General features: G+C 40.1%; 1 protein-coding gene across 2 annotated transcripts in view; it reads right to left on the bottom strand.

The window, feature by feature from the left end:
* LOC117355187 (carbonic anhydrase 1-like) overlaps positions 1–12,202 on the bottom strand; it is a 55,601-nt gene that overhangs the window by 25,668 nt on the left and 17,731 nt on the right. For both annotated transcript variants that reach the window (XM_033933349.1, XM_033933348.1), the window contains exon 3: positions 6,693–6,811. In XM_033933349.1, coding sequence (XP_033789240.1) covers positions 6,693–6,811 — 119 coding nt within the window. The remainder of the gene's footprint in view (positions 1–6,692; positions 6,812–12,202) is intronic.

Below are 12,202 nucleotides of genomic sequence, written 5' to 3'. Positions count from 1 at the left end.
AGAGAGGATATGTTATCAACAAACAAAGGAAATTTTTTGGAGTTGATAGAATTACTATCAAATTATGACCCAATTTTGAAGGAACATTTTGTAAAAATCAAACATGCTATTCCTTCTGAAAGCAGATTGAGTTCATACTTATCTCCAAAAATTCAAAATGAATTCATTCATCTTCTGGGAAATTATGTCAAAGAAAAAATTATGCAATAGAGAGAACTGACTCGAGCTAATTAAACCTCCAAGAGAAGTACTCATAAAACTGTAACTTTGCTCAGAGGCTTGTAACTCTAAAGAGAGGGAGGAAACCCTCTCTTGAAACAAGAGTTATTATTTCAAATCATAGCAAGGTGTTTTAGTAAAAATGAGTCCAACTCTTGAGGGTAACAAGGCTTGAAAAAATGTTCAATACTTAAATGGAGTATTTTGCAGAATTTTTAAAAGTCCAAAAATAATGATGATTGCATTCAGGAAAATTGTACTTAACTTAAATGCAGAACATACAACTTCCAGGGTCCCGACGTGGCCCCGTTTCGTGGCCACGTCGGGACCCTGGAAGTTGTATGTTCTGCATTTAAGTTAAGTACAATTTTCCTGAATGCAATCATCATTATTTTTGGACTTTTAAAAATTCTGCAAAATACTCCATTTAAGTATTGAACATTTTTTCAAGCCTTGTTACCCTCAAGAGTTGGACTCATTTTTACTAAAACACCTTGCTATGATTTGAAATAATAACTCTTGTTTCAAGAGAGGGTTTCCTCCCTCTCTTTAGAGTTACAAGCCTCTGAGCAAAGTTACAGTTTTATGAGTACTTCTCTTGGAGGTTTAATTAGCTCGAGTCAGTTCTCTCTATTGCATTTCAGCTATTTTCTGACTCTCAATTGCTACATTCTCCCTGTGTATTTGAAAAGAAAAAATTATGGCAGATATTAAAAAAGCAAAATACTTTGGCATTCTTTTTGATAGCACTCCTGATGTTTCACACACTGATCAAATGTGTGAAGTGATCAGATATGTCTATATTGAAGATGATAACATTGAAATAAAGGAATCATTCTTGGGCTTCTTTCCTATTTCTGGGAAGTCTGCTGCTGAACTCACGGAACAGATCTTGAAACAACTGGATAGTGATGGACTGGATATAAACCTCTGTCGTGGTCAAGGCTATGACAACGCTGCAACTATGGCTGGCATTCATGGTGGTGTTCAGGCAAAAATCAAAGAAATTAATCCCAAGGCTTTATTAGTGCCTTGTGCATATCATTCTCTGAACCTTTGTGGAGTTCACTCTTTTGGAAGTGTTTCTTCATATGTGACTTTTTTTGGAGCTTTGGAAAAAGTGTATTCATTCTTTTCAGTCTCAACTCATCGATGGGAAATGCTACAGAATGTAGGTATAACAGTGAAAAGACTTTCCCAGGCAAGATGGAGTGCTCATTATGAAGCAGTGCATGCCATAAAGACAAATTTTGAAAAGTTAATTTCAACCCTTGAAGCACTGTGTGATTCAAAAGAAAATGTGGATACAAGAGGATCCGCTCAGATTTTGCTCTCTGCTGTATGTGATTTTTCTTTTCTGTGTTATCTCTTTTTCTGGTGTGAAGTTTTGCATGAGGTTAATCAGACACAAAAATATTTGCAAACAGCTGGGATCAGCCTTGAACAATGTACAGTGAAACTGCAAGCTTTAAAATTGTTCCTTGAAGACCAGCGCACAGAAATTGTGGAGAAGGCCATTAACTATGGAACAACAAAATGTAAGGACATGGACATTGGCATAGAAAAAAGAATCAAGTTTCGAAGAAGAATGCCTGAAGAAACAACAAAAGATGCTGGTCTTACTTTGACAGAAGAAACCACAAGGGCTATGTTTGAATGTCTTGATCGTTTTCACCAAGAACTGGAGACTCGTTCTAAAGCAATGGATCAAATAATGTCAATGTTTGCTATCATTCAGCCATTCTCTCTAATTTTTGCAGAAGAAGAAAACCTTCGCAAGATTTTACCAAATATAACTGAAATTTATGATGAATTTTCTGGTGAAGATATCATACTGGAAATTTTTCGACTGCGGAGACATTTAAAAGCTGCTGGAATGAATCCCAAAGAAACAAAGGCATGGACAGTTTTGCAATTTCTAGAATTTATTGTGAAATGGGATTTTTATGAATCTGTGCCAAACTTATCCTTATGTTTAAGAATTTTCCTAACTATTTGTGTATCTGTTGCTTCATGTGAAAGAAACTTTTCAAAATTAAAATTAATAAAAAGTGTTCTTCGATCAACTATGAGCAATGATAGATTGACAAATCTAGCTATACTGTCCATTGAATATGAATATGCAAAGAAGATCAATTTTGATGAAATCATTGACAAATTTGCTGAAGCTAAGACTCGAAAACAGAAACTGTAATATTCATTACTGTGAAAGACCAATATGAATGTATGGGTTTTCCCTGTATTTTTCAAAAAATACATGGATTAAAAAGTATTAATCCTATTACATTTTCCCTTTTTTTTGTACAAACCAAAACCAGAATCCATAGAAAATCTGACAAATGGTTCGACAATGAACTACTCCTACTGAAAAGACAATGCAGACAACTAGAAAGAAAATGGAAGAAAAACAGTCAAGATTCCACAACCATGATAAAACAACAACAAACAATACAAAACACAGACCTAAGACTGGTCTACTCACTGAAGAAATTCGACCACATCACAGAGGTATACAACAACTCACATTGGCTTCCAATTTTCCTGCCTACTATTTAAAGCAATAAACGGAGACAGCCCAGCCTATTGGAACAATCGACTAATTAAATCCACCTCAACTAGACATAGGAGAACTCACGCACCATTCACACACCCTCCAACCAAAAACTGTTCAACAACCTCCTAGCCATTCGAGCTGCAACTCTCGACCTCCAACTCTACAACCTATTGACTTCGACCGCAGACTACAAAACTTTCAAAAAATAAATAAAAACCCTTCTATTCAAAAAACACATAAAAACGAACTAACACAATCAGAACTGTCCCAAGCATCACCTGCAACTACTCCATATGTACTTCTATTGTCATGACAATTTAGACATAATTTATGTTATGTTATGTTTGGAATAATGGTTACATATATGAGGTTCAATAAAAGAAAATTTTCACTGCCTGTTTCTATTCTGACCATTTATTCTATTTCATGGTTATTGCAAAAAAAAATAAAAAAAAAATTTACATGGGGGGGGGGGTCAAAAAATGATGGGCCCCGGGTGCCACATACCCTAGGTACGCCACTGCATCCAAGTACCTATTTAGGCCACTTTTTAGATTTTTTTATTATTATTATTATGAGCTCCTCCTACTACATAACATTCATATTCTTTATCACTTTTTAAATATATCATCATCAGCAATCTTATAAAAACTACCTTTGCAGCCTGAAATCGGGTGTATTTCCAAAACAGGCAATCAGCTGGTGCACTCTATTTCCACCATCTTGCCTCAAACAGCGCTTACCCAGAATTCATCTCACTCCTCTTTATTGATTAACTCATTATCATAATAGATTCCACTCAACTTCCTTATTAAGGCCCCAAGGTTCCTTAGTATCCCATTGATATATCAACCTTTGTTCTTTAGCCAATAAAATCTCTGATACGTTCCCTCCATGCCACAATTTAATTGTCATCAGCACTATAAATTTTAAATCCTCCACCGTATGCTGCAATTGATTCCAATGTGCTACTAGGGGCGCATCAACTTTGTTTAAATGTAAATTACTTAAATGTTGTGCAATCTGATGTTTTATTTTGCGTTTTGTTTGCCCCACATACCACTTCCCACAAGCACATACAATGCCATATACTACCTGAGCTGTCTCACAGTCTGAATAAGTGGGTGTCATCGTGGCCAATATCTGAAACCTTCTCCCCTATGTGCAGTGGCAGCCAAAAAAGCAAACAAGATGCTAGGAATTATTATGAAAGGGATGGTAAACAAAACTAAGAATGTTGGATTGCTTCTGTATCGCTCTATGGTGTGACCTCACCTTGAGTATTGCATTTAGTTCTGGTCTCCTTATCTCAAAAAAGATATAGTGGCACTAGAAAAGGTTCAAAGAAGAGCAACCAAGATGATAAAGAGGATGGACCTCCTCTCGTATGAGGAAAGACTAAAATGGCTTGGGCTCTTCAGCTTGGAAAAGAGACAGCTGAGGGAAGATATGATTGAAGTCTACAAAATCCTGACTGGTGTAGAATGGGTACAAATGGATCAAATTTTTACTGCATTAAAATTTACAAAGATTAGGGGACACTCGATGAAGTTACAGAGTAATACTTAAAAAAAATAGGATGCCAGAGGATGTGATAAGAGTGGTTAATGTAGTTGGTTTAAAAAAAGGTTTGGACAAGTTCCTGGAGGAAAAGTTCATAGTCTGCTGTTGAGACAGACATGGGAGAAGCCACTGCTTGCCCTTGATCAGTGGCATGGAATGCCACTACTATTTTGGTTTTTGCCACGTAGTTGTGGATTGGATTGGCCTCCATGAATATGGGATACTGGGCTAGATAAACCAGTAAGGTTATTCTTATGTTCTTATGAAGTATAGTTTGTTCTATAGAAGTACAGTTATATATACAGTACAACACCGTTATTCTCTTCATCTCCAGGTAAGAAGACTTGATTCTCTCTTGCATTCCTCTCATTCACTGCTTTCTAGGTTCTACAAATGGGTTCCTGGGACCTTTTCTGTGTTAGTTGGTACAGGATCCACTTCCCTTATGCAGGAGTATCTCCTGGGGATCGAGCTCACTTGCGGCTCTAATACTCTCCTCAGTTGATAAATGTTCCCCTTAGTGACAACCAAGTCTCAGTATGATTTACTTGCATACTGAAATATTTTATGATTTGCTAGGCTATCATTCAAACCAAAAGCACATCAATGCAATTTACAGTCTAAGGCTCCCTTTCATCATGCTCCTATGAGCGTCGGAGCTTTTACTGCAGTAACTCGCAATAAAAAAAACCTAGCACAGCTTGATAAAAGGGGGCCTACATTAGATCAGAAGTTTGTTATATGGTTATTAAGAAGCTTATAAAAACATTTTTATTTAAGAGATTTTTGTCTTGAAATTTGATTATGATTTGTGTGTATTGTATTTTAAGGATTTAATGGCATTGCACTATGTTTAACTGGGTCTGTTTCTAGTAGTTAATTTATTGTGATCCGTCATGAACTCCTAAGGGCTTTGGCAGAATACAAATGGTGATGTAATATCATAACTACATGTAACAAAAGTGGAAGGGCATTTTTGATAGGACATCTACGTCTGACTTTGGACATTTTGAGATAAACATCCAGAAATCAGATGGAGAACATGCCCATTTTCGAACCCGCAGGGCGTCTATCTTTTTTTTTTTCTTTTCAAAAATGTCCCAGCTAGGTGTTTTGTCCAGCTAGATGTCTAATTTTTTTGGCCATTATCGAAAAAAAAAAATCCAAATTAAAAACATCTAAAATAAGCCATTTGCATGTAGCATTTTTAATATATTGACCATGCAGACATGCCATCAAAGCAGTGGGGCACCCTAGGGGACAAAGCTGTGAACTTCACATTAAGGATGCCTGGTACACATCTTACCTTAAACCCCGTACATTATATGATGAGCCCTCCAAAACTTCCCCAAAACCTTCTGTTCTCATCTGTCTACTATCCCAATAGTCATTATGTCTGCAGGTGTCACTTAGTTAGGGTGACCTATGGGCCTGGGTCCCCTTCTCTGCATTCCACTGCACTGCCCACCAGGCTACTTCAGAGAACTGCTTGCAGCTCTACTAGGACTATCCATAATATCTGAAGCTGCCATACAGGCAAGTAGGTACTGTTTCATCTACGTCTTTGAGGAGAGGGAGGGGCTCAGTGACCACTGGGGGAGTACGTGGAGACCATAGTTTCATCCCTCCAATGGTCATCTCATCAGTTTGGGTATCTTTTTGGCTCTTATTCATTAAAAAAAAAAAGGCTAACCCAAAATGTCCAAATTGTGTCCTAGATGTTTTATGAAATGTTTGATTATATCGCTGTAAAACATCCAAGTGCTAAGCCTACCCTAATCCTGTCCAAAACAGACCTCTAACACACCCCTTAAGATTTAGATGTACTTGAGACAAAATGACCAGAAAGACATCTGAAAGTCAGTTTCAAAAATGCCCACTTGGACGTTTTGACTAATAATGCCGGTTTATGTTGTCTTTTGGATGTCTATTTTTTTTTTTAGGTAATATAAAGAAATAAAACAAAGGACATAAGGTGATAACTTTTTTATTGGACTAACTCAATGCATTTTATGATGAGGTTTCAAAGGTAACCTTCTTCAGATCAGAAAAAAGCAAATGTAGACAAATATCAGTATATATATATATATATATATATATATATAAAAGGAAAACATGAAAACATTTTAGGGATAGGAAGAGGGAGAGAAGGGTGGGTGGGCAGGAGACATGTTGGTTTTTCTTAACGTGCTCCATAGTAATCAAGACAAATGATGTTTGGAAGGAATGATATTGTTTCATCATTTTATGTAAAGAAAAAAAGAGAGTAATAAAGTAGATTAGTGGGTAAAATGTAGCAGTATCAGTTTACTGTAAAGAAATACAGGCTGGCCATTTTCCTTTGAAGAATTCATACCTCTGCTGCTTGCTTTGCCCCATCGATAGTGTGCTCGGAGCCATTGTCATCAGAGGAACCCCAGTGAAAGTGGAACTGATTCAATCTGTAATTTCCAGTAAGTGGGCCACCTTTCAACACTAAATGACAAATAAGATTTTATAATCAGTCTGGAAAGTTGACAAAGCAATACTCTGACAAATAAATTAGATTTGTTCTACTCTGCTGTGCAATGTTCATGTAATTTGCAAATATATAAATTTGTTCACCACCAGGACACTCTTTAACTGGGACCCGCAGTAAGATATGACCATTTAGAGGGCATACATAAGAACATATGAATTGCCATACTGGGACAGACTGAAGGTCCAACAAGCCCAGTAGCCCTTCTCACGGTAGCCAATCCAGGTCACTAGTACCTGGCCAAAACCCAAGGAGTAGCAAAATTCCATGCTACTGATCCAGGGCAAGCAGAGGCTTCCCCCATGTCTTAATAACAGACTATGGACTTTTCCTCCAGGAATTTGTCCAAACCTTTCTTAAAACCAGCAATACTATTCGCTTTTACCACAACCTCTGGCAACGCCAAGTATCCTGTTTCCAACAGTGGCCAACCCAGGTCCCATTATCTAGCTAGATTCCAAGAAGTAAACAGTTTTTATGCTGCTTGTTTGAAATGGCTTGGTAGTGATCTCTATTACCTCTAGTAGAGTTGGGTGTGTGACCTTTTGACTATGAATACTCCTTCAGTTTCCAGAACAAAGGTGTTCTCTGCTGCCTAAGTGACAGCAGGAAAACTCCTTCGGAGGAAAACTCTGAAGTTGTATAAATGCCAAACTGGGGGGTGGGGTGTTGGAATGGATGGTATTTGTCTTTGGCTTTTTCCTCCCTGGCCACTGCATTAGTGGCGTACCAAGGGGGGGGAAGGCGGTCCGCCCCGGGTGCATGGCCCAAGGGGGTGCACAGCTGGCCACTCACCGGAGAATAGGCTGCCGCCGGGGAAAGGCTGCTATTGCCGTCATCAGAAAGAAGCCGGCGCCAAGTTCTCCCTCCCTGCTTCTCTTCCCCATGAGCCGACCAACTCTAGCCGTCTGACGTCTGACGTCGGAGAGGACGTTCTGGGCCAGTCAATCGCTGCCTGGCTGGCCCGGAACGTCCTCTCCGACGTTAGAATTGACGTCAAGCAGCGAGAGTTGGTCGGCCCTCAGGAAAAGAAGCAGGGCGAATTTGGCGCCGGCCTGTTTCTGATGGCCAGTGGCAGCCTTTCCCCAGCAGTGTTGGCAGCAGTATGTTTTCCAATGGCAGTGGCATGGGGGAGGGCAGGGAGATAGAAAGAAAGGGGGGGGAGACAGGGAGCCAGAAAGAAAGAAAGAGGGGGGGGACAGGGAGCCAGAAAAAAAGAAAGGGGGGGGACAGGGATCCAGAAAGAAAGAAAGGGGGCAGGGTGAAAGAAAGAAAAAAAATGGGGCATGGGGAGAGAGAGAAAGACAGACATAGAGAAAGAAAGGGGGCATGGAGAGAGAAAGAAAGAAGGTGGCAGGGTGAAAGAAAGAAAGAAATGGGGCACGGAGAGAGAGAGAAAGACATACATACAGAAAGAAAGGGGACATGGAGAGAGAAAGAAGGGGGGCACGGAAAGAGAGAGAGAAAGAAAGACATACAGAAAGAAAGGGGGCATGGAGAGAGAAAGAAAGAAAGGGACAGGATGAAACAAAGAAAAAGTTGGGGGAGGGAATGAGGTCTGGAGGAGAGGAAGCATACAGGAGGCTGAAAGAAGGGAAGAAATATTAGATGCACAGTCAGAAGAATAAAGTGCAACCAGAGACTGATGAAATTACCAAACAAAGGTATGAAAAATGATTTTATTTTCAATTTAGTGATCAAAATGTGTCAGTTTTGAGAATTTATATATGCTGTCTATATTTTGCACTATGGGCCCCTTTTACTAAACCGCAATAGCAGTTTTTAGCGCAGGGAGCCTATGAGCGTCAAGAGCAGAGTGGGGCATTCAGCACAGCTCCCTGCGCTAAAAACTGCTATCACGGTTTAGTAAAAAGGGAGGGGGTATATTTGTCTTTTTTTGTATAGTTGTTACTGAGATGACATTGCATAAAGTCATCTGCCTTGACCTCTTTGAAAACCAGCGGAATATAAATGATAATTAACATTTTCTCTGCGTAGAGTGTGCTTTGTGTTTTTAAAATTTTATTGTTGGTAGATCATTTTGACTTGGCCACGAAGGTAAGGGGGAGGGAGGGAGGGGAGCTGGTGAAATTCATCTAGTAATCCTTGCAAGATTGACTGTGCAGGGAATTATTTTTGTAAAATCATGTTTTTTTATATGACTGGCATTATGTAGACTTTAATTTCTATGAATGAACAGAATGAAAATGATATAAAATTACTTGCTTGTTTTTATGTGCGTGCGCTGAAGGAAAGTGGAGAGAGAGTGGGCTGAGGACGCTGAAGGGAAATGGGGAAGAGAGAGTGGGGAGAAGACGCTGATTTATAAATTGACAATTGTACAGAATATTATTTCTTTTTATACTTTAATATAATAAGTTCAATATAAAACAATTCAAGGCTTGTGTGGATGGAATCAGGTGGTTTGTGGGGATGAGGACCGAGTTTACGGGGATTAGTCCAATAAAATGGTATTTTCTTATTTCTCATTATTTGTTTTATTTTTATTTGTTAATTTGTAAAGTGGTGATTGTTATGTAAAAGTTTTTTCAAATTTACATCTACTGTCTTTATATTTTGCACATTATTAGAGGACATGGGACCGCTTCTGTTCAATATATTTATTAACGACCTGGAGGCGGGAACAAAATGTGAGGTTATTAAATTTGCAGATGACACTAAACTATACAGCAGGGTCAAAACCATGGAGGACTGCGAAGACCTCCAAAAAGATCTGACAACGCTGGAAGAGTGGGCCAAAAAATGGCAAATGAGCTTCAACATAGGGAAATGCAAGGTCATGCATGTTGGGAAAAAGAACCCGATGTTCACTTACAAGATGGGGGGATCACCGCTAGGGGTGAGCAACCTTGAAAGAGACCTGGAAGTGATGGTAGACACAACATTGTGCCACAGCCTCAAGGAAAGCGAACAGAATGTTGGGTATCATTAAGAAAGGTATCACGACCAGGACGAAGGAAGTCATCCTGCCACTGTATCGTGCAATGGTGCGCCCGCACCTGGAGTACTGTGTCCAGTACTGGTCGCCGTACCTCAAGAAGGACATGGCGGTACTTGAGAGAGTCCAGAGAAGAGCAACTAAGCTAATAAAGGGTATGGGGGACATCTCATATACTGACAGACTGAAAAAGCTGGGGCTTTTCTCGCTGGAAAAGCGACGACTTAGAGGAGACATGATAGAAACCTTCAAGATCATGAAGGGCATAGAAAAAGTGGACAGGGACAGATTTTTCAAACTATGGGGAACCACAAGTATGAGGGGGCACTCAGTGAAATTGAGAGGGGAAAGGTTTAGAACAAATGCCAGGAAGTTCTTTTTCACCCAGAGGGTGGTGGATACATGGAACGCGCTACCGGAGGATGTGATAAGCAGAAGCACGCTACAGGGCTTCAAAGAAGGTCTGGACAGGTACCTGGAGGACAAAGGGATTGAGGGGTACAGATAAGAATAGAAGGATAGGATTAGAGGTAAATTGCAAAATTAGTCAGAGCCCACTGTTCAGGCAGTGGGCCTGATGGGCCGCCGCGAGAGCGGACCGCTGGGCGAGATGGACCTCTGGTCTGCCTCAGCGGAGGCAACTTCTTATGTTCTTATGTTCTTATGTATTACTGTTTTTGTGGTGTTGTGGTGTTGCATTGTATGCAGAATCTTTTTTCTTGGCAGTTCAGTTTAACTTTTGTCTACATATTTCTATTTTTAGTTTGTGATTATTCCATATTGGGCGAGGGTGTATCTGTCTGTGTGTATGAAAGCGACATGGCTTTCTGATAGCATCGACTGTACAGGATCAATTGACTGTGCAGGATCTGGTTTGTTTAGTTTTACAATGTATGTGTTGGTGTTCTAGTGCTCACTGCAGTGTTTAAGATGCTGCCTTTTCCTAGGTACACTCTTGTTGTGCGATATGTAGATTGTTACTAAAAATCATATTTTTCATATAATGGGGGTGTCAAAAAATGATGGGCCCCGGGTACGTCAAAAAATGATGGGCCGGGTATGCTAGGTACGCCATTGCACTGCATCACTAAGTAGTTGGGAGCTTGTGACTTACTACCACACCACAGCCAGTATATGGGGGAGAGAAAGAATGGGGGAGGCAGTAACAGAACCTACAACTTTGTTACACTGATTTCCAGGTGGATTTAGAATGGAGACTAGAACACCAACACTGCCTGCATTGGATAACTAGGGAGAGGAGCAGTAGAAAACATCTATCCAGGAAAAATACCAGGACTGAGAATCTCATTGAAGAAGAAATCATTTGTCAGAACTGTGTACCTTCAGTCTCAAAGAGCCCAGCTCCCTAAGAAACCATCTGCCTTTCTCTGGAACCAGTGTCCAGGGAGAGACAGCAGTTGTAAAAGACTTTTCAGCAAAGACTCTCATCCATGACCAATGTGACCATTTATTTTTTTTCATCGAAACAGGACATCTATTAATTGTCAGTCCCACCCCTAATCCCACCCTAGCCTTGCCCCCAATCTCACCCCCAATTTCTTCCATTCATTTTTCATGTACACAATAATGTCTTATTAATTCATAATGGTAACCATAAAATTAAAAAATCCCCACAAAGCACACTATATACAGAGAAAATGTTAATTATCATTTATATTGGGGGGTTTCAAAGATATCAAGGCAGATGACTTTAAAATATGCAATGTCACCTCAGTAACTATAGAAAAATAGACAAATATAGTGCAAAATATAGATAGCAGATACAAAATCTCAACAATGACACATTTTGATCACTAAATTGAAAATAAAATAATTTTTCCTACCTTTGCCATCTGGTGATTTCATGAGTCTCTTGTTGCGTTTCCTTCTGACTGTGCATCCTTTCTTTCATTTCTTTCTTTCTGCACTCAGGCCCAACAATTGTCCCTTTCTATTCCCATCCTCCTTCCTTCCTATGTCCTTAGTGCCCCCAGTGCCTCCTTCCTATGTCCTTAGTGCCCCTTCCCATGTCCTTAGTGTCCCCAGTGCTTCCTTCCCATGTTCTTAGTGCCCCCAGTGCCTCCTTCCTATGTCCTTAGTGCCCCCAGATCCAGTGTCAGTTCTCCTTTGTACCTTTGTTCCAGGTCTCCCTCTCTCTCCCTCCAGTATGATCTTGTCTCTCTCTGCTCTTCCTCAGGGTCTCTCCCCCTCTGTCTGCACCTCCCATAGTCCTGCATATGCCTCCTGTCTTTCCCCTTTGGTCCAGGCCTTTCTCTCTCTAGTCTTTCTAATTCTTACAACCCCCCCTTTCTCTGCCTATTTCTCTCCTTCCTTCCTCCCTCCTTCCTATGTCCACCTCACTGCCTTCCAGCCTTTTCCCACCCCCTCC

The sequence above is a fragment of the Geotrypetes seraphini genome, chromosome 2 (assembly GCF_902459505.1).
Source record: "Geotrypetes seraphini chromosome 2, aGeoSer1.1, whole genome shotgun sequence".
NCBI classification, from domain to species: Eukaryota; Metazoa; Chordata; class Amphibia; order Gymnophiona; family Dermophiidae; genus Geotrypetes; species Geotrypetes seraphini.
This window is presented reverse-complemented; position numbering and strand designations above follow the sequence as displayed.